Source organism: Oncorhynchus clarkii, chromosome 13 (genome assembly GCF_045791955.1).
Source record: "Oncorhynchus clarkii lewisi isolate Uvic-CL-2024 chromosome 13, UVic_Ocla_1.0, whole genome shotgun sequence".
Taxonomy (NCBI): domain Eukaryota; kingdom Metazoa; phylum Chordata; class Actinopteri; order Salmoniformes; family Salmonidae; genus Oncorhynchus; species Oncorhynchus clarkii.
In genome coordinates, this window is record NC_092159.1 from 20,693,440 (window position 1) to 20,716,989 (window position 23,550).

General features: G+C 45.7%; 1 protein-coding gene across 7 annotated transcripts in view; it reads left to right on the forward strand.

The window, feature by feature from the left end:
* The window catches only part of LOC139424556 (septin-9-like), a 73,266-nt gene extending 66,411 nt beyond the window's left edge, over window positions 1-6,855 (forward strand). For all 7 annotated transcript variants that reach the window (XM_071176518.1, XM_071176519.1, XM_071176517.1 and 4 more), the window contains 5 exons: window positions 1,478-1,595; window positions 3,250-3,345; window positions 3,490-3,586; window positions 5,134-5,185; window positions 5,308-6,855. In XM_071176518.1, the coding sequence (XP_071032619.1) occupies window positions 1,478-1,595; window positions 3,250-3,345; window positions 3,490-3,586; window positions 5,134-5,185; window positions 5,308-5,491 (547 nt within the window). In that variant the 3' untranslated portion in view covers window positions 5,492-6,855. The remainder of the gene's footprint in view (window positions 1-1,477; window positions 1,596-3,249; window positions 3,346-3,489; window positions 3,587-5,133; window positions 5,186-5,307) is intronic.
* The last annotated feature ends 16,695 nt before the right edge of the window (window positions 6,856-23,550 follow it).

Here is a 23,550-nt window from a genome sequence, read left to right on the forward strand (position 1 = left end):
CATCAATACCATTATCCAAGAAACCCTAGACCCCACTTCACTTCACATATCCGCCTCAACAGATCCACAGATGGTGCAATCTCTATTGCACTCCACACTGCCCTTTCCCACCTGGACAAAAGGAACACCTATGTGAGACTACAGCTCAGTGTTCAGTGGCATTGCGCCCTCAAAGCTCATCACTAAGTTAAGGACCCTGGGACTGAACACCTCCATCTGCAACTGGATCCTGGACTTCCTGGCAGGTTGCCCCCAGGTGGTATGGGTAGGTAATCTGCCATGCTGATCCTCAACACATGTGCCCCTCATGGGTGCATGCTGGGTCCCCGCCTGTACTCCCTGTTCACTCATGACTGCATGGCCAGGCACGACTTCAACACCATCATCAAGTTTGCAGATGACACAACAGTGGTAGGCCTGATCACCAACAACGATGAGACAGCCTATAGGGAGGAGGTCAGAGACCTGGCCGTATGGTGCCAGAACAGCAACCTCTCCCTCAACTTGATCAAGACAAAGGAGATGATTGTGGACTACAGGAAAAGGAGGACTGAGCACGCCCCCATTCTCATCGACGGGGCTGCAGTGGAGCAGGTTGAGAACGTCAAGTTCCTTGGTGTCCACATCACCAACAAACTATCATGGTCCAAACACACCAAGACAGTTGTGAAGAGGGCACGACAAAGCCTATTCCCCCTCAGGAGACTGAAAAGATTTGGCATGTGTCCTCAGATTCTCAAAAGGTTCAACAGCTGCACCATCGAGAGCATCCTGACTGGTTGCATCCGCTCGGCCTTGGAACGCAAGGCACCTACTAAGGGTAGTGCGTGGGGACAAGCTTCCCGCCATCCAGGACCTCTATACCAGGCGGTGTCAGAGGAAGGCCAGCCAGCAACCCTAGTCATAGACTGTTCTCTCTGCTACCGCACGGCAAGAGGTACCGGAGTGCAAGTCCAAAACGCTTCTTAACAGCTTCTACCCCAAGCCATAAGACTCCTGAACAGCTAATCAAAATGCTACCCAGACCCCTCTTTTACGCTGCTGCTACTCTCTGTTTATTATCAATGCATGGTCACTTTAACTCTACCTACATGTACATATTACGTCGACTAACCGGTGCTCCCGCACATTAACTCTGTACCGGTACCCCTTGTATAAAGCCTCACTATTGTTATTTTACTGCTGCTGTTTAATTATTTGTTACTTTTATCTATTATCTATTTTATAGTTAACACATTTATCTTCTTAACTTCTTAAATAATTGTTGGTTAAGGGCTTGTAAGTAAGCATTTCACTGTAAGGTCTACTACACCTGTTGTATTCTGCTCATGTGACAAATAACATTTGATTTGATCAGAAAATATCTCCTTTACTCTTGAAGTTATCTTGTTAACATCTTTCTCTTCCTCCCCCCCCCCCCCCCCCCCTCTCTCTCTCTCTCTTCCCCCCCCCCCCCCCCCATGTTGTTTCTTTCCAGTCTGAGGCCCCTGGATGTGGAGTTTATGAGTCGTCTGAGTAAAGTGGTCAACATAGTCCCTGTCATCGCTAAGGCAGACACACTCACCCTGGAGGAGAGGGACTTCTTCAAACAGACGGTAAGGTGTGTGTGTGTGTGATGTGTATACATGCACGTGTGTGTACACAAAAAGCCTATGATGTTGATCTGTAGATTTGCTTTTTAACTAGTCCCTTTTGCACTACAACAACCTGACCTGGGCTGACATTAGGCCTTTACAGCAAGGTAGAAACAGGGTAACGAGAGGGTAAGATCACACACACACACACACACACACACACACACACACACACACACAGGGTAACGAGAGGGTAAGATCACACGGTAGAGGCTGTCTGGTAGCTGCTCGGTAGAGGCTGTCTGGTAGCTGCTCGGTAGAGGCTGTCTGGTGGAGGTCTGTCAGTAGCTACTCCTCCGTGAAAGAAAGCACAGCCCTTTCTGTTGATGACTCATGTCTATGGTACAGAGACCATCTCTGCTGATTTCGATGGAATTCTCTGTTGCTGCTTTCTCTTCCTGCTTTCTCTTGAAAGTTGCACCATACCAGGATACACAGGCCTCAATGACCTGCTTGGCTTAGTTTTAAAGAGGCCTCTGCCCCCCCCCCCCTCCCCCCTCTGTTCCAGTGTGTGTTTGGTGGTCAGCCTGGCAGAAGAAAAGAACACACACACACACACACTCGAGGGACGCTAGTCTCCCCCTCTCTGGCATCCAGAGACAGAACTTGATTAATTCTGGAGGAGGAAACACGCTGGGCAACTTGGCTACCATTTTCCTTGACAACGGCCAATGAGAACAAGGGCAGGCGAGATGGAAGCTCTGGGGCTTGTAACCATCTTGTTTTGGTTGGCTGCATGGACTGGGCCATGTACGACCCTGGGATTGTGATCTTAATGATTTTTTTTGACGTTTCTTCCTTGTTCTCTGTTCCCTGCAGCAGTTGACACGCATGCAAAGGGAACCAGAGAGCTTTTTATTGTTTTACCCTCTGTGTCCACAGTTCGTTGGGGGTGTGCGTGCGTGTGCGTGCGTGTGTGCTCTGGTCACAATCCCCCGACTTTTGTTGGCTTATAATATAGGCCTAAGACTGAGAATGTTACAAGTTTAAACTTTCCAAGAAGTATAAACAGAGAAATTTAGAAAACCTGTTCATCGTCGACCAAGTGGAAACTGCCAAAGTAGTAATTGTGAGCGGAACGGTCATTCATTTAAAGGCCATCACCGCTGGCAGGAGAAGTCTGTCATTCTCACTCTCTCGTCTGTCTTCCAGCCATTATAAAGACATAGAAGAAGGCAGCCATTTTGTAAACCTGGGTGTCTGGCTGTATATTTGTGTGATAGTGGTTAACCTCCACATCAACTCTCCATGTTAAGGATCATTAAAGATCATTTAACGTCAACACCAGCCTTAGCAGTGTTTACGGTGGACTCGGAGTGAGCTACTCTAGAATTGAGGTCAGTCATTTCCTGTTCTGTTATATTTTCAGTCACGTTGACCTCATACTGATCTAACAATCTGGCTATCTGCATGAATCATTTATCTTTTTATTGTTGGCAGTTAGCCAGTGAAAGTTGAGTTGGAAGAATGAGTACCGGTAGGCTTATTTACTGTCGATGGATTCTGACGTGATACAAGTCTCAGCTTCCCTTCCCCCGGGCTTCTACAGTACAGTTGATGTGACACTGCAACATGGTGTCAGATTGTGACGTATTTCTGTTTTATGTTTGTGCAGATCAGGGAAGGACTGCGAGCCAACGGGATCGACGTCTACCCTCAGGAAGAGTTTGACGAGGATTCTGATGACAGGATGATCAATGATAAGATCAGGGTGGGTTTACAGTGTGTGTATAGGCATGCGGAACCCCCCCCCCCCCTCCCACACACACACACACACACACACATACACACACACACTGACGCATGGATTCATTACAAAGCAATTGTTTGTCTTAAACTGTGTGTGTGGGTTCAGGAGATGATCCCATTTGCTGTGGTGGGGAGCAACCAGGAGTACCAGGTCAATGGAAAGAGGCTTCTGGGCAGAAAAACTAAGTGGGGAACCATAGAAGGTAATTCAACACACACACACACACACACAACCCTTACTATCCCTGTCAAACTAATCATGTCAAATGGGTTGAAGCAGATTTACTTGGCTGGACTGCACGGTACAGTGGAGAAACCATGCATACGTATGTTACTGCTGCCAGTACATGTTTAAATCACGGCCAAATGATTGAGTCTTTTGTGACTATGAGCGTGCGTTTCTCATATCCACGTTTCTCTGGTCTGTGACTAAAGACATTTCTGAGTCACAGACCCAAGGAGGATTTACTGAGCCATCTTTATCAAAAACACAGTGGGGGGAAAAGGAGAGAGGGCTGATTGTTTCCTTCCCAGAATGCACCTGGCCCCTTCAGGGCCCCTCTTGGCCCTTGGTGAATGCTCCTTTCATCACTCCACACTTGTATAGAACAACTATATTATTCTGGACCTCTATTCCTGTTAGGTCTGTTCAAAGAACCAACCAACCAGAGCTTAGCTTTCTAGTGTTCTGGTACTTAGTTCCTGTTCTGGAACTGTCAAGGTGTTCTTTAAACACCCATGGACTGTAATTGAACTCTAAGACAAAGGTGTGTTTGTGAGCACGGGTGTGATAAGAGTGAGTAATGTGGTTGTCCCCTGGCTGTGGGAACAATGACTCTAACCCAGCCAGGCAGTCAGTGTGCTCAGGCGGAGGGAAAGAGGGCGTAAGGGAGGAAAGGATGAAGAGGGAGGGAGCAATCGGAGAGGAAGCTGCTGGGCACGTCTGCACCGATATCATAAATTAGGCCACAAGAGGAGGGAGGCCTGTGGGCCCAGGATTCTCATAGCCAGGACCTGGTTCTCCTCGTTCTCCTCCTCTCTCCTCCTTTCTTTCTTTCTTTCTTTCTCTCTCTCGCTGATTCTCTTACTCGCTCTCACTTTTTCTCCCTCTCTCCTCTTTCTTTCTGTCGTCTCTTACGTTCTCTTTTTCCTCTACCACTGCCCCAATGTCATTCTCTCTTTCTCACTATCGACCGTTCTTCCTCCCCCTCCTTCTCTCAGAGAGGGCTGGTGCCCAGTACGGCAACATATACAACGCGTCGGTCTCTGTGTGTGGTTTGACGTGTTAGTCCCCTGTTTGCAATGGGTGGAGGAAAGTGTTAGCCCGAGAAACATTTAAAAACCTGCCTGGTTGAGGGAGACCCACCACCACGTGAATCAGTACACCCACCCACAGACTGTGGTGGTCACACAGCAGCACCCTCTTCTCCCCCCTCCTCTCCCCCGCCCCTCCCTAAGAGGGATGAAATGGAATGAAATTTCCTGTGCTGCAATTTCACGCTCCTTTTTCATTTTGCGGCAGATGTCAAGTTAAATGGGCTTCTTTGACCTGTCTTTGGCGCAACACTCCCATCTTGTGGCAGAGTGTAGAATAGCACATGGCATTTAACTTGTTACGCACACCCTGATACACAACATATTATGCTTACGTGGCTATTGTGTTGAATATGATTTGAGTAACTGTAAACAGAAAACACTTGCTGTTTATCCCATAGAATGCAATTTCATTTTCTTTACTCTGTTTTTGCAGTTGAGAACATTGCGCACTGTGAGTTTGCCCACCTGCGAGACCTTCTCATCAGGTGAATATTAACTGGGTTTGAAGTGATGGCGATACTGTGTTTGAGCAGTGTTTGGATGACGCTTGACGTTTCTCTGGGTTACATTGCTCACTAAATCGTCATCTGTGTTTCCTCCCTGTCAGGACCCACATGCAGAACATCAAGGACATCACCAGTAGCATCCACTACGAGGTGTACCGTGTCCGCAGGCTAAATGAGACCGGCGCCCAGCCCAACGGCCAGCCACCCAACACACTGGTCAACCCACAGCCACAGCAGGCCAACGGGGTGGCAGCGCAGCACCAAGTCCTGACCCATGAGATGTAGACATCTGACCATCTGCGCGCACACACACACACACACACACGCATACACAACACACACACAACATACACACACACACACACCTTTAATGGCTGGCAACTGTGACACACCACATGCAAACACACCAAGTGACACACACATGACTCACACATACCCACCCATCCTAACTGGCCGATATGGACTGTACACACTCCAAAGAGGATTCCAATATCAAGTGTATACCAATTTTTTACATGATCAACTGCCAAAAGAGTTTCTGTTACCTGGAAGGTCTAGTGTAGCTCGTTGTAGGTCAGAGCTGTTGGGTAAACAGTACAAGATGTCCCCTAGGGAGATCTTCTAACACACAGAAGAAGTGTATAGACCAGCTATCTAAGTATAGCGGATCAATTAGCTTAACCAGAAATAACTGGCCGAAATGACCTGGTCTACGTTTTGGGTTGTGCTGTATAGTGTTGTCTAGATACTGGAGATATTAGGAGGTAGGGTTTAGGTTCTTTGTATATTTTTGGACACATCTGCACTGCCTCGAAAAGCAGCAATGCAGTGTGGAGCAGCTTTGAAATCCCTTTTTGTCTTTTTCCATTGTGTTTTCGTATGTTTAAGACCTCTTACCAAACCATCCTGTCTATACCAATATGCCAATGTCATATGTTGTTAAACGTATCATGTTAATGCATAAAGTGCATTTGACATTTACTGTTGTGTTATATTATTGTATTGTTTATTGTCTGGATGGTGGGGACGCAGACCTTTCTCTAAACCAAATAAAATGTCCTTTCTGTTTTAAAGAGAAGCAAATATATAGAATTGATTTATAAATAGGTATTTATGCTTGTTATGTATTCACTTTTTAATTTGAGTTTGATATTCATATAGCCTACACACTCCCATTGTTCTCAGAGAGTAGTTGTGTCAGAGAGAATGGGAAATCTACAGAGATCCTCTTTGGTTGTATTTGCTTGCCACCTTGCATTGTCTCCCCTTTATTTATAGGGAATTGTATGAATCTAGATTTATATTCTGTCTTTTTGGACATGATGCAGAGTAGGACTACAGGTAGGTTGAATATGTTGCCTGTATACACAGTTTGAAATCATATTTAGTTCCCCTGACAGTTTTGCATTCTGGGTGTAGTCGACCCTTATCTTCCCTACTATTCATCACTCAGCTAAAAACTCATGGACGGAGGTCAAAACCGAGAGTACTATTCATTCAGCCATGTAGCTCGATAACATAAATGACAAAAGTTAATGCAATGTTTATTGTTGTATAGTTATTGTGTAACTTGTTATAGTATGATGAGAGTATGGTTTATCTTTGATATGCTATGTCAAAGAAATAAAGATTGATATTTTTATTGTTTACAATTGTCTTGATTGCCAATTCATTTCACCTGTGCAGGTGACTCCTCTCTTAACCAATCACAAAAGCCCCTTTGCGCAAGTGCAATTTGGCATGTCTGAAACCGTGCGAAAAAGAAGGGTACCCCTTTATTTAGTTTGCCATCAAAGTTTAGGTTTTAGTGTCAAAGTGTCTTTGCAAAGTCATAATGGGGAAGAACAAGCTGCAAGTTATTATAAACAATCTGTGGGTGAATTGATGTAAATACAATGTGTATTGGAGTTTTTATTTTTCTTTACGTGAAATTAGGGTCATTAGCGTGAGCTTAGTTTAGAATGAGTAGTAGTCATATTTTCACTGGTCTGTTTTAAATCAGGTGATTGGATCTTTAAATGCCAATGTTTTTCATGTTTACAAGCTCATGGCCAAGGGCCCATAGACCAGCGTTTCCAAAACTTGGTCCTTGGGACCCCAGAGGGATGAACTTTTTGTTGTTTTGCCCTAGCACGACACCGCTGATTCAAATAATGAACTCGTCATCAAACTTAGATTATTTTAATCCGCTATGTGGTGCTGGGGCATAAGCCAAAACGTGTACCCCTTGGAGTCGACCAGGACCGAGTTTGGGAAATGTTGCCATAGACAGTTGAATGTTCAGGGCTGGGAATACAGTATTGTGCGTTATGTGTGAAGTGTGTTCTTGGAGAACACAGATGTCACATAACCCAGCAGATGGCACAGGGGGAGCTGACTGGCACCGTCGTGGTATCCAGGGCTATAGATTGAACTTTAATATCATCATTAGTGCCTATTTGTATCCTGTTCTCAAACCTCTCCCCGGGGACCCCCAGCCGTTCCATGTATCTGAACTATTCCAGAGCTTTAACACCTGATTTAACTTGTCGACTACTCATCAAGCCCTTGACTTGTAGGTGAATCAGATGTTAGTTCAGGGCTACATCAAAATGGTGAAACGTCTGGCGATTCCCCAGGAGAGGTTTTGAGAACCACTGCAGCAGGGGACCTTGCTCCACCTCCTAGTGCCACACACCGAGTCACGTGTGTACACGCACACCCACAACGCACATTGTAGCCAGTTACACACACACACACACACTCCACTTTACAGCTTCCCATCATTGTTCACCAAATGTCCTTCTGGGGAACGCAACAGTCTGAATCCAAACAAAATGAATGGCTATTGTAAGGCATGACGAGTTGAATATATATCTTCAGATTGATGCGACGCTAGGGAGCGGATGTGTTTCGTAAGCTGCTCTGTGTGATTTACTGATCTCTGCAGGTTGTTGGCTCGGTTTGATCCCTCGGGGATCTGGAATCTTCCATTTTAACAGGTTGTTGGCTCTGTTTGATCCCTCAGGGATCTGGAATCTTCCATTTTAGTAGGTTAAGGGGGGGGGGGTCCTGAGTCATTTCATTCTATGTTTTGTGTTGGAGTACGAGTGTTTAGGCCTGTGGCTACAGTTGGATTCTTGTTCGACATGGTTGTGGCTGAGTGGCATTTAATATGCACGTAGACACACACACACACACACACTCCAGTTTGTTCTTTGAGTACTCGCATGGAACCCTTACCCCGAGTGCTCCTGAGATTGGTACACACTACACATTGTGGCATGCATCCTTCAGTAGATGAAAGAAAGCTGTCAGGCAGAGATATGGTGGAGTAATGATGCCCATACTCTAACAAGCTCTAGCAGACTCTCGTTAAGAGAACATCAACCGCTCAAAAGGGCCAATTAAAAGCCACCGCCAAATCTGTGCCCTTCACACACACATGATAGGGGCTCTTACAACTTCGCCTTTTTAAAATGTTGCATGCACTTCTTGTGCGGGTGTGTGGGTGTATGGGCGCCTGCGTGTGTGTGTGTATGACCAGGATCATCAACCAGATTCAGCCGCGGGCCAATTATACCTTTTTTTTAAGTGGATGGTCAGGGGGCTGGAACATCATTACAAATCCTTTGTAGACTGCAAATTGACCCCAAAAAGCCCAAACGGATATAATATTTGACTAAAACATCATTTCAAACCTTGCTAACGTTTGTATGCGATTGCATATATCTATTTTTATTATGCTTGGGAATACTTCGTAACACATTTCCGAAATTAAAATCACTTGGAGCTGATTTGCTGGTGTTTTTAGTCTCATGTCCAATAACAAACTTGGGAGGCCAAATACAATCCCCCAGTTGGGGCACCCTGGTTGTAGTATGAGTTAATTGTGTGCCAGTGGAGAGCCCGAGGCTAGGGAACGAGTAGCTACTTGTTATTGCTATTTTGTTACCACTTCATTTTTTATTTTGTTGATTTTTCTTTTTAACTCTGCGTCGTTGAGAAAGGGGTCATAAGTAAGCATTTCACGGTAAAGTCTACACTGTTGTGTTTGGCGCAAGTGACATAAACAATTTGAAGTAGGGTTTCAGACGTTTTCGGGAAGATGGGCAGGTTCTCTGCTTTCCTGATGTTAGGTGGTGTAACGATTGTCGTCGGGAGAAAGAGAAGAGGACCAAGGTGCAGCGTGGTAAGTATTCATAATACTTTTAATAAATACGAATACTTAAACAAAAAACAACACGACAAACGAACAGTTCTGCAAGGTGCAATACACACAAAACAGAAAACAACCACCCACAAACAAAAGTGGGAAAACAGGCTGCATAAGTATGGTTCTCAATCAGAGACAACTATTGACAGCTGCCTCTTATTGGGAACCATACCAGGCCAAACACTTAGAAATATAACACACAGAACAAGACATAGAATGCCCATCCCAACTCACGCCCTGACCAAACTAAAATAGAGACATAAAAAAGGACGTGACAGTCAGGACGTGACAGTACCCCCCCCCCTCCCCAAAGGTGCGGACTCCGGCCGCAAAACCTGAACCTATAGGGGAGGGTCTGGGTGGGCATTTCACCGTGTGGCGGCTCTGGTGCAGGACGTAGACCCCACTCCAACTTAGTCCTGGCCCACTTAGGTGGCGCCTTTGGAGCGGCAACCCTCGCCGCCGACCCCGGACTGGGGACCCTTGCAGCGGGCCCCGAATAGACGGGAGACTCTGGCAGCGCTGGACAGGCGGGAGACTCTGGCAGCTCCTGACTGACGGGAAGCTCTGGCAGCTCCTGACTGACGGGCGGCTCTGGCAGCTCCTGACTGACGGGCGACTCTGGCAGCTCCGGACAGACGGGCGGCTCTGGCAGCTCCGGACAGACGGGCGGCTCTGGCAGCTCCGGACAGGAGGGCGGCTCTGGCAGCTTCGGACAGGAGGGCGAACCTGGAGGGAGGAGACAGAGAGACAGCCTGGTGCGTGGCGCTTCCACAGGGCCCACCACTCGCACCTCTCCCTTAGGCTCAATGCCCACATTCGCCTGGCACGGGCGGAGCGCAGGCATAGGGTGAACTGCACCCTCCCATCGCCCAGGAGACACAGCACGCAGAGCCGGTGCAGGATACCCTGGGCCGAAACGGCGTACCGGAGACCAAACACGCTGAGCTGGCACAATCCACCCTGGCTGGATGCCCACTTTCGCATGGCACTTGCGGTGGGCTGGCCTATAGCGCTCCGAGCTATGAGCGCGTACTGGCGACACCGTGCGCTTCACCGCATAACACGGTGCCTGACAAGTACAATGCTGCTTTCGGTAAGCACGAGGAGTTGGCTCAGGTCTATCGCCTGACTCCACCAATCTCCCCGTGTGCCCACCCAAAAACAACTGCCTCTCGTGCCTGTTGCGCTGCCTTACCTCATATCGCTACCGCTCAGCTTTAGCTGCCTCCAGTTCTTCTTTGGGGCGGTGATATTCCCCAGCCTGTGCCCAGGGTCCCTTGCCGTCCAATATCTCCTCCCATGTCCAGGAGTCTTGAACCCTCTGCTCCCTGTTACCACGCTGCTTGGTCCTTTCTGGCACAAGCGGGGAGCCCAGCCAACAGAGTTTCAGTAGTCCAGACAGGAGATGACAAGTGCCTAGATTAGGACCTGCACCGCTTCCTGTGTGAGGAAAGGTCGTACTCTATGGATGTTGTAGAGCATGAACCTGCAGGAGTGAGTCCCTGCTTTGATGTTTGCAGGGAATGACAGATTGTTGTCCATGGTCACACCAAGGTTCTTTGAACTCTGGGAGGGGAACCCCATGGCGTCAACTGTGATGGAGAGGTCTTGGAGCGGGCAGGCCTTCCCCGCCCGAGGAAGAGTAGCTCCTTCTTGTTGAGCTTGAGGTGGTGGGCCGACTTCCAAGCTGAGATGTCTGCCAGGCACTCAGAGATGCATGTCGCCACCTGGGTGTCAGAAGGGGTGGGAAGGAGAAGAATAGTTTATAGGTGCAACTGTGAGGATATGATGGAGCCGAGTGATTTGGTGTTTAGAGGAAAGGATCTAGAATTGAGCCCTGGGGGACACCGGTAGTGAGCACATGTGGTGCAGACACAGATCCTCTCCACATCACCTGCTAGGAGCGACCTGCCAGGTAGGATGCAACCCAAGAGTGTGCAGAGCCTGAGCCAGCAGATGGATCTAGGAGGATGAGAACACACTGAGAAGTGATTGAAGCTACAAAGAGCATGTTGAAAGACCTTGAGTCTTTCTTCCCAGCTTAGATATCACTGTGTTTAAAGTTTCAAGTTTTAATGTCAGGTGTGTGGAGTTGGTATAAATGTGTGTGTGCATGTTATGTGTCATGGAGTGTGAGTGTGTATAGTCAGTGAAAAAATAAATGAAATACAAGGGCCAATTCATTCTGTTAGCTATAGCTTGGGGGTAGAAGCTGTTTAGGAGCCTGTTTGTGTCAGACTTGATGCACCGGTACCGTTAGCCAATTATTTATGTTTGCGTGGTGATGCTGGTAGAGAAGAGAGAATGCACACACATGCACGCACACACACACACATAGTGTGCTTGTATAGGAGCCCTGCGGGAGTGTGTTTTATATACATACTAGGTGTCATAGTGGTTCTGAGGAGATCCTAAACCATTACAAACAGTGATTGGGGAATGTTGTTTAAAACAAGGGTGGCATCTCATGCCACCAAGTCAATGAAGACCTATCTGGGCAAGGTCAAAAAGTATTCATTCTCTCATTGCCGTCATGTATGAGCTAGGAAGATTCTGTGTGTGTGTGTGTGTGTATATATGTGCGTGCGTGTCCGTCCGTCCAAAACTATAGCTAACTAACCCCTTGGTGTGGTGTCCACCCCCGAGGAGAGGATCCCCAAGACCATTGAGATCAAGTCCATCAGTCACGGTAACACACATACACACACACACACACACACACACACACACACACACATATGGTGGTGCCCAAAAATATTGACACCCTTGATAAAGATGAGCAAAAAATAACTTTAAAAAAATAATAATTCTAATACTGAGCCTTATTGTATGTTCAAAAAATGTGGAAATTATATTGTTTTATACTAATACAATGTCTCAGAGAGAATTGTTTTAACAATACATTTTATACCTGAAAACGTAGGGATCAAAGTGATTGACACCCCTGTTTTCAATACCTTGTCAATACCTTACCTTACCGAGAATAATGGCACTGAGCTTTTTTTGAAAACATGTTATGAGTTGGAGAACACATTGGGAGTGATCTTATACCATTCCTCCTCACAGAATCCTTCCAGATCCTTGACATCCTTTGTCTGGGCCAATGGACTGCCCTCTTTATTCAAACCACCGGTTTTCAATAGGTTTCAAGTCCAGAGACTGACATGGCCATTTCAAAATGTTGTTGTGTGGCCAATTAACTATTTCTAAGTGGATTTTGATGTGTGCTTGGGGTTATTGTCATGCAGGACGAGCCAGTTGTGGCCAAGTTTCAACCTCCTGGCAGAGGTAACCAGCTTTTTGGCTAAAATGTCCCTGGTACTTGGTGAAGTTCACTATGCTGTTGACCTTAACAAGGGCCCCAGGACCAGTGGAAGCATAATGTCCCAAACATGTAGGTTGATGCATTGCTATGTTTTCATTTATAACACCTTTTACAAAAAGTCCCACTGTACCTAACATCATTACTAAACTTTAGACATACGAGTTACAATACCCGGTCTCCGGGATGGTTAACTCTGGAAACTCCTTTGGTCTCTACTGAGTTAGGTAAATCAGCTTTTAGTTTTCTTACACCTTATTTCTGGAACAATCTTCAAAATGTTGTTAAATGTGACGTTGCGGTGCCTCTAAGTCAGGAAGCTGATTTGAGGACAGTATTACTGATTCAAGTGGTTTTTTTGTGACCTGGTTTCCTTCTTCCATTTTGTATTTATATTGATGTTTATTTTCTGTAATTTATGTAATTCAGGGCTCTTCTGTAAAAAGAAGCCTTGGTCTCAGTATGACTCCCTGATAAAATAAAGGTTCAATAAAATTCAACACTATATTTGAAAGTTGGTATGGGATTCATTTCTGCTCATGCATTCTCATTTTGATGCCAAACCCACCGCTGTTGTGCGTGGCCAAAGAACTCTATTTTCATGTCATCTGACTAACCTGTTCTACTCAATGCCAATGTTGTTTTGAAAATTTGAGTTTAACTCCATGCAAACTCTGTTTACATTTGTTGGATGAGAGGAAAATATACTGTAGCTCTTTGGCCTATGAACAACAATGGTGAGGGAGTTCTCTTCTTACCCTCTTCTACATGATAAAAGGGCAGCTACTTAAATGTCAAAGACGCACACTGGTTCTCTTTCAATTACTTGTTTCGACATAAGTAGCTTGAAGGACTAATCAGACCGGTCAAGTGGCGAGTGAGGGAGCCCTCATACCAAAGAGCCACTCACCTTCCCTCATTCTCACCTCTCTTCCTCACAGAAGACTTCTACTTGGCTCTCCCCAGCTCACCTCGACTTGATACTTTTTCCTGTTTAACTGTTCACATGTGCCGTTAGCCCTGCACTCGGTGGCGTAACCTTATCAGCTCAAGTCTTTTGTGTTGAGTGACATTTTCGGGTAAGATTTAGCTTCAGTGGCTTTATTCCTTTGTCTCCTTTTGTAGCTAGCATCACACGGCTAACTGCGGAGACATGGCTAGCTTAGCTGCAAGGCTTAGCTAACCTGGCTAACTCGCTGCAGGGCTAGCTATCCTACGACTAGCTTTTCTACTTGGAAGGGTAGAATTGCTAGTTTGCTCTCTCATTTAGGTCGACCCTTCATCGGCATTGGCTAGACCGACCATCCAAGCGTCACTGCTTATCGGTCAAGATAACGTTGCAAGACCAACATAGCCAAAGGAAGCTAGCACTAACTTTGCTGACTAGCTAGGCTACTAACCCTCATGGCAAACGCTAGCTACGTTCACATTGTAAAAGGATTAGCTTTTCCGGCCAGCACTGTTTTAACTACCTAGGCTACTAGCCCAAGTGGTGAACACTAGTTACGTTTCACTTTTTTAGCTGTTTTTTTGGAGCCATAGAACCTGCTAGCTTAGCTGGGCATCAATGGCGGATAAGATATTCGCTCATTGATGTCTGCAAACAGGTAGCATATTGAGTGGCCTGAAGCCATGGGGGGTGGCATCAGAGAGGGACTGGTATGACAGGAGTAAACTCCCCTCTAGCACTGTCCCAGGAAAACAACTCCTCTCAGCCTGCATGGCTGAAGCCAAATGTAATTTTGAAAACCTTTGACTGGCAATGTCCAAACCAGACTTTTTGCCAAAATGAATGTCAAGGACAAGCCACCGGTGGTTGAGCAGTCACTGGCCAACCACTTCAACCCCAGTACCTTGTCAAAGATGGACACTTATATCCCAGTTAAGACGAACAGCGTCTCCGCATCTATCTACCAAAATGTGTAAGTGTCTGCTGCACATTATTTACGAGCGTTGAACATTACGCCCCATACTACTGGCTTACCAGGCCAATTTGATGCTGGAGATGCATAATCTCCTATTGATTGGCAAGCCTAACCCAAACCTTTGGGAAATGTGGTCACAAACCTCAACCTCCGAGCCTCCAGGTTGTGCCATTCAAGCCTGTGGTTGTGCCATGAGCCTTGCGTGGTAGGGGAGAGGTGTGGCTAACAGACAAGGAGAAAAGCACATTTCCTGTCGAGATGAAAGGACTGTTTGGACCACCTGTCGCCAGCATTCGGGAAGAAGTGCAAACTCTGTAGATCTGGGAATCGTGGTTACCCGGCCAACCCCCTCCAGAAGCCAAGGCTTCATAACCAGAGAGGGAAATTTGCTGGCACCAGAGCTTTCTGCGAGAAGCCCCCAGCGACACAGCGGTCTTCGACTGTTCGGATTCCCTAACAGGGGCTGACAGTGAGGAAAATGTTCCTTCCCTGCAGCCACATCGAGGTCCCGCTCATTTGATTCCCCTGAGGGGAATGGGTGCCCAACCTAGGGGTACACGGCAGAGAGGGACAACCAACAGTTCAACCCACTATGGGGGGAGGGGCACACCTGTGTTCCTAAAACCCTTCCCTTTGTGCAGCGACCCATTTTGATGCATTCACTCTTTTTTTCTGACTAATAAAGCCTCTGCTGTATCAAGGCATCCACAGACACAGGTTGAAAATACAATTAAAAGGAGATTCGATTTGTGCCTCGCACACTCACTTAAATAAACTCAGCAAAAAAAGAAACATCCCTTTTTCAGGACCCTGTCTTCCAACGATAAGAATCCAAATAACGTCACAGATCTTCATTGTAAAGGGTTTAAACACTGTTTCCCATGCTTGTTCAATGAATAATTAATGAACATACACCTGTGGAACGGTCGTTAAGACACTAACAGCTTACAGATGGTAGGCAATAAAGGTCACAGTTGTGAAAACTTAGGACACAAGAAGCCTTTCTACTGACTCAGGGTCTCTGCCTAGGGTCCCTGCTCATCTGCGTGAACGTGCCTTAGGCATGCTGCAAGGACTGCAGATGAGGACTGCAGATGTGGCCAGGGCAATAAATTGCAATGTCCGTACTGTGAGACGCCTAAGACAGCGCTACAGGGAGACAGGACGGACAGCTGGCAGACAACGTGTAACAACACCTATACAGGATCGGTACATCCGAACATCACACCTGCGGGACAAGTACAGGATAGCAACAACAACTGCCCGAGTTACACCAGGAACGCACAATCCCTCCATCAGTGTTCAGACTGTTCAAAAATAGGCTGAGAGAGGCAGGACTGAGGGCTTGTAGGCCTGTTGTAATGCACCAGACATCACCGGCAACAACGTCGCCTATGCGCACAAACCCACCGTCGCTGGACCAGACAGGACTGGCAAAAAGTGCTCTTCACTGACGAGTCACAGTTTTGTCTCACCAGGGGTGATGGTCGGATTCGCGTTTATCGTCGATGGAATGAGCGTTGTACTCTGGCCTGTACTCTGGAGCGGGATCGATTTTGGAGGTGGAGGGTCCGTCATGGTCTGGGGCGGTGTGTCACAGCATCATCGGAGTGAACTTGTTGTCATTGCAGGCAATCTCAACGCTGTGCGTTACAGGGAAGACATCTTCCTCCCTCATGTGGTACCCTTCCTGCAGGCTCATCCTGACATGACCCTCCAGCATGACAATGTCACCAGCCATACTGCTCGTTCTGTGCGTGATTCCTGCAAGACAGGAATGTCAGTCTTCTGCCATAGCCAGCGAAGAGCCCGGATCTCAATCCCATTGAGCACATCTGGGACCTGTTGGATCGGAGGGTGAGGGCTAGGGCCATTCCCCACAGAAATGTCCGGGAACTTGCAGGTGCCTTGGTGGAAGAGTGGGGTAACATCTCACAGCAAGAACTGGCAAATCTGGTGCAGTGCAGTACTTAATGCAGCTGGTGGCCACACCAGATACTGAGTGTTACTTTTGATTTTGACCTCCCCCCCTCCGCTTTATTCCATTTATGTTAGTCACATGTCTGTGGAACTTGTTCAGTTTATGTCTCAGTTGTTGAGTCTTATGTTCATACACATTTTTGCAAGGAGGAATGGGAAAAAATGTCAGTCTCTCGATGTGCAAAACTGATAGAGACATACCCCAAGCGACTTACAGCTGTAATCGCAGCAAAAGGTGGCGCTACAAAGTATTAACTTAAGGGGGCGGAATAATTTTGCACGCCCAATTTTTCAGTTTTTGATTTGTTAAAAAAGTTTTAAATATCCAATAAATGTCGTTCCACTTCATGATTGTGTCCCACTTGTTGTTGATTCTTCACAAAAAAATACAGTTTTATATCTTTATGTTTGAAACCTGAAATGTGGCAAAAGGTCGCAAAGTTCAAGGGGGCCGAATACTTTCGCAAGGCACTGTATTTCCTGTGTTTGAGGGGTGCAAAATCCAATTGTCACTTAAATCTTGGATTGATTGCTTCAATTTTACTCCTGCGACTCTTTCATGCTCTTGCTTGTGCCTGTAGTTTTTTTCACGTTAACGCTATGACTGTGGAAATGTTTGTAATGACCTGTCAAACACTCAATGAAGCACAATTTTTTTTTAATTTTTTTTTTTAAATGAATATTGTCTTTCCGTTGCTTTTAATGCATCACCTTGACACTTGCCTCACAAGAAAGAGAAAAACTTAATTTCCTGTGGAATTTAAAAAAGTTATAACTTTAATACCGTAGAAATGTTTTCAAATTAGATGCTCCTCACCACTTCCTTTAAACTGCCCCTCTCCTACCCTCCCTCCTTCTCCTCCCCTCCCTCTTCACTCCTACACTATCCTCTCCCCCTTCCTCTCCTTCCCTCTCTCTTTCGACCACATGTGGAACTCATTCTGTCCACAGAGACACTGAGGTATCGCTTTAGGAATCAAGTTTCACAAAGACTCCTTTTGACTGCAGATACTTTTGTAGACTATAGTACCCAGTCTAGAAAACATTAGGCAGGGAGTATAGCAATGCATTTAGAATACATTTGAATATGTTCAGGTGGGAATAGTGTGTGAGGTGCCTAAAAATGACTAGGAACGGGGCCACAACCATTTAAATGTTTAAAATGTGCTGTTTCTTGTGATTTCAGGAATGGATGATTAAACCTTGAAACATCAGCATGCATGTGAATCATCACAGTTCATTTAGTGAGCAACTAGCAGCAAATATAATCAGATTAAACACCCGGGTGGTGGCTATTTTGTTAATTTTTCATAACGTTTGCATGGACACACACTCTTAATGTCTCAGCAATACCAACCACATTGCCTCATGCCGCTCTGCTAGTGACTTAGCAAATGTTCCCATTACTCACATCTGCAGTTTGTTAGATTCATTTAACCGGGAGGAAAGTGTCCTTGTGTGCACCCGGGTTAGTCTCACACGTGCCCGTAGGGTCTAGTATTTGTGGGTCTTCAGATGGCTGTAGAGGTTGAACCGGTAGCCACATATTTTGGTGCAGTGTGGGCAGGGGTGAGTGGTGGTTGGGCCTTTCTGGTGTTGAGGCACACACATGAATAGAAACAACACGACACACAACACTTAGTCACGCAACACTTAGTCACGCAACACTTAGTCACACAACACTTAGTCACACAACACTTAGTCACACAACACTTAGTCACACATCACACAACACTTAGTCACACAACACTTAGTCACACAACACTTAGTCACACAACACTTAGTCACACAACACTTAGTCACAAAACACTTAGTCACAAAACACTTAGTCACAAAACAGATGGCATGACAGGCGATGAGGGGAGAGACACTAAAATAATGTGTTGGGTAGTCGATGCTGCTCTTTAGGGCAATGTGAGGGTATAACTCTGAATTCTGGTGTTCTGGTGTTCTATAAGCAAATGTACATCTTACAGTGGGTGGAACATGGTTCATGGTCTAGACTTGAGAAGCTCTGGAACTATTAAAACATTTCTCCCCAAAACCCAAATACTCCCCATTTCTTCTTTCTCCCTTTTTCTTCCCTCATTATTCATTGCTTTCACAAATGGATTATCGTCAGTCGGTTGAGGTTTGAAACAAGGGCCTGTAGTCAATTACATAGACACGATGCCAAAGCCATTTGTGCATTCCAAATGTCACCCTTTTCCCTGTAGTGCACTGCTTTTGAGCAGAGCCCCTATGTCTCTGGTTAAAAGTAGTGAACTAGAGTGGGTTGCGAAAGTATTCACCCCCCTTGGCATTTTTCCTATTTTGTTGCCTTACAACCTGGAATTAAACTGGATTTTGGGGGGGTTTGTAACATTTGATTTACACAACATGCCTACCTCTTTGAAAACGCAAAATATGTTTTTATTGTGAAACAAACAAGAAATAAGACAACAAAAAAACAGAACTTGAGCGTGCATAACTATTCACCCTCCCAAAGTCAATACCTTGTAGAGCCACCTTTTGCCGCAATCCCAGCTGCAAGTCTCTTGGGAAATGTCTCTTTAAGCTTGGCACATCTAGCCACTGGGATTTTTTCACATTCTTTAAGGCAAAACTGCTCCAGCTCCTTCAAGTTGGATGGGTTCTGCTGGTGTACAGCAATCTTTAAATCATACCACAGATTCTCAATTGGATGGAGTTCTGGGCTTTGACTAGGCCATTCCAAGACATTTAAATGTTTCCCCTTAAACAACTTGAGTGTTGTTTAGCAGTATGCTTAGGGTCATTGTCCTGCTGGAAGGTGAACCTTCATCCCGGTATCAAATCTCTGGAAGACTGAAACCACCATGCTTTACTGTCTCATCTGACCAGAGTACCTTATATTATTTTGGGGGAGTCTCCCACATGCCTTTTGGTGAACACCAAGTGTTTTATTTTATCTTTAAGCAATGGCTTTTTTTGGCCACTCTTCTGTAAAGCCCAGCTGGAGCGGTTTGAGATAAATACACATGACTATGGTTGCATCCAAAATGGCTGCTTTGAAATGCTTTTTACATTCGAATCACAAACTATTTACCATTTTAGGCCATGTTTAGACCTATACATGCCTCCTGTAAGACCAATGATCTCTGAACAGTACATGATACAGGCATCTTGAAGTCAAATATACAACTTATAGTGTGCACTAACATGGATTATGTTCAGATTCTGAAATACACATTTTCACATTCATTTATTCAACATTAAAACTAGGAACATCTCCAAACTACCGTTTTTGATGTAGCTTTTATCCCTTAATTTTAGACCTATTGTGTGGGACACTATAGTCTTCATACACATCACATTTCCAGAGTTGGCTCTCTGGTACGACCCATTTTATACATAGAAATGAACATTATAGGTCATTAACCAATCACATCCCACCTTTTAGGATTACACATTCAGCAACAGTTGAGGACAATATCTCTCATCACATGATGCTCAATATAGATATGTATTCAGTTGCATTATCCCCACACTTTTCCTCCTAACCGTTTTGTGCATTTTGTGTTTAACCTTGGAAAGATCCGCCTTTTAAATTTGAGAATTAGGATTATACTTGCACACTGCTCATCGATCAGAAAATAATAGACAATGGACCATCATTGCCCCCTAGTGGTATATCTGTCTCATAACATCCATGACTGAAAAGTCATCAGTGGATGTGACATGCATTGCCCCACAACTGCTCTATCATACTCAAAAGAAATGTCCTTTGTGATTGAATACACGTTTTGGACATGTTTTCAATTATGCCACAGTGCTGCATTACAATATAACCTACCAATCAGAAAATACCTCCTTTTCTCTGGAAGTTATCTTATTAACATCTTTCTCTTTCCTTCTCCCCCCTCCCCTCTCTCTCTCCCTCCATGTTGTCTCTCTCCTTCTCGCCCTCCCTCCCTCCCTCCCTCCCTCCCTCCCTCCCTCCCTCTCTCTCTCTCTCTCTCTCTCTCCCCCTCCCTCCCTCCCTCCCTCCCTCCCTCCCTCCTCTCTCTCTCTCTCTCTCTCTCTCCCTCCATGTTGTCTCCATGTTGTCTCTCTACTCCCTTATCTCCTTTACTCTTGAAGTTATCTTGTTAACATCTCTCTCTCTCTCTCTCTCTCTCTCTCTCTCTCTCTCTCTCTCTCTCTCTCTCTCTCTCTCTCTCTCTCCCCCCCCATGTTGTTTCTCTCCCGTCTGAGGCCCCTGGATGTGGAGTTTGAGTCGTCTGAGTAAAGTGGTCAACATAGTCCCTGTCATCGCCAAGGCAGACACACTCACCCTGGAGGAGAGGGACTTCTTCAAACAGACGGTAAGGTGTGTGTGTGTTTGTGTGTGATGTGTATACATGCACGTGTGTGTACACAAAAAGCCTATGATGTTGATCTGTAGATTTGCTTTTTAACGAGAGGGTAAGATAACACACAGGCCGGTATGAAGCGATGCCAGGCATTACAAACAGCAGCCATCTGGATAAACTACTGTACTCTGCCCAGTCTGGGGAGTAGTGGTATGAAACCCTGGAAAACTTAACAGATGTTTTTAGCCAGAAAGGAGCATTTTAAGAAGTGCTTTATTTACAGTATTGCAGCTTTCTGTAAACCTCCGAGGCAGCTGACGTCTGCACAGATGCCAGTTTACTGTAGCAGGCTAGTCTCTTATTAGCAATAAGCTACTGGGTACAGGAGATGGAGAAACCACACAGGACCTCAGATGAGGAGTTCCCCTCCAGAGTTTAGAGTAAGGTTTATGCAGCACTTGGTAGAGGCTGTCTGGTAGCTGCTTGGTAGAGGCTGTCTGGTAGCTACTGGTAGAGGCTGTCTAGTGGTAGAGGCTGTCTAGTGGTAGAGGCTGTCTAGTGGTAGAGGCTGTCTAGTAGCTACTTGGTAGAGGCTGTCTAGTAGCTACTCCTCCATGATAGAAAGCATAACCCTTTCTGTTGATGACTGAGTCATGCTTGTGGTATAGAGACTAGAGGCCCTCTGCCGATTTAAATGTAGTTTATATTATTTGGAATTCAATGGAATTCTCAAATGCTGCTTTCTCTTCCTGTTGTCACTTCTACTCTACACCATACCAGGACACACAGGCCTAAACTACCTGCTTAGTTCAGTCTAAAGAGGCCTCTGCACCCCCCCTCTGTTCCTCTGTTTCTGTTGGCCAGTGGTCAGCCTGGGAGAAGAAAAGGAACATGTACACACACACACACACACAGAGAAGAAAAGGAACATGCACATGTACACGAGCACACACTCTCTAGAGGGACGCTAGTCTCCACTCTCTGGCATCCTGCGACAGCTTTATTAATTCTGGAGGAGGATACACATTGGGCGACTTGGCTACCGTTCCCACGACAACGGCCAATGAGAACAAGGCAGAGCAAGGTGGAAGCTCTGGGGCTTGTAACCCTGCTTGTTTTGGTTGGCTGCATGGGCTGGGCAATGTACGACCCTGGGATTGTGATCTTAACATTTTTTTGACGTTTTTTTTTCTTGTTCCCTGCAGCAGTTGACATGCAAGCAAAGGGAACTAGAGAGCTTTTTATTATGGTTTTGCCATCTGTGTCCAACAGTGTGTTCTGTTGTAGCTTAAAAAAAAAATGTAGTCAGTTTACATTTCATCCTATAATGTAGGCCGAAGGCTGAGAAAGTTTAAAAAGTTACAAGTTTAAACTTTTCAAAAAGTATAAACAGAGAAATGTAGAAAATCTGTTTGATCATCGGCCAAGTGTAAACTGTGAGCGGAACATTCGTTCATTTAAAGGTCATCACCGCTGGCAGAAGAAGCCTGTCTGTGTTTGTCATTATAAAAAAGGCGGCCATTTTGTGTCCGGCTGTATATTTGTTTAATGGTTGTTAACCTCCACATTACATTGTTTAAGGTCATCACCAGCCTTAACAGCATGATAGAGTATTTATGGTGGAATCCGAGTGAGCTACAGTGCGGTCGACATGTCGTCAATCATTTCATATTCTCTGAGATTAAATACTTGTATATTTATCGTTTCAGTAATGGTGACCTTACCCTGATTGTTTGGACCAGTGTATCTGGAGATCTACATGAAGAATATTTATGATGTCACCAAGCCTCCCTCTGTTTTTATTGTTGGCAGTTAGCCAGTGAAAGTTGAGTTGGAAGAATGAGTACCGGTAGGCTTATTTACTGTCGATGGATTCTGATGTGATACAAGTCTCAGCTTCCCTTCCCCCGGGCTTTCCCCTGGTGGTGAGTGAAAGGCTTTGGTGTGTGATGCACTGGGCAGGACACATACTCCTCCACTTCCCGGACTACCAGGGTGACTTGGTAGATGACATGAGGTGAAAACAGCCATTGTTTTGCCCTGACTGCTGTTCTACAGTACATTTGATGTGACACTGCAACATGGTGTCGGATTGTGACGTGTTTCTGTTTTATGTTTGTGCAGATCAGGGAAGGACTGAGAGACAACGGGATCGACGTCTACCCTCTGAAGGTGTTTGACGAGGATTCTGATGACTGAATGGATAAAGGTGAGTTTACAGTGTTGTAAATACACACACACACATGACCAACCGACCGACGCATGGATTCATTATCGTCTGGAGATGATCCCATTTGCTGTGGTGGGGAGCAACCAGGAGTACCAGGTCAATGGAAAGAGGCTTCTGGGCAGAAAAACTAAGTGGGGAACCATAGAAGGTACTTCCACACACACACACACACACACACACACACACACACACGACCCTTACTATCCCTGTCAAACGAATCATGTCAAATGGGTTGAAGCAGATTTGCCATTGCCTAACTGGACTGCACAGTACAGCGGATCAATCATGCATGTTACTCCTGCCAGTACATGTTTAAATCCCAGCCAACTGATTTAAACATCTGTCGTCTCACTCATTCACGTTTCTCTGGTCTGTC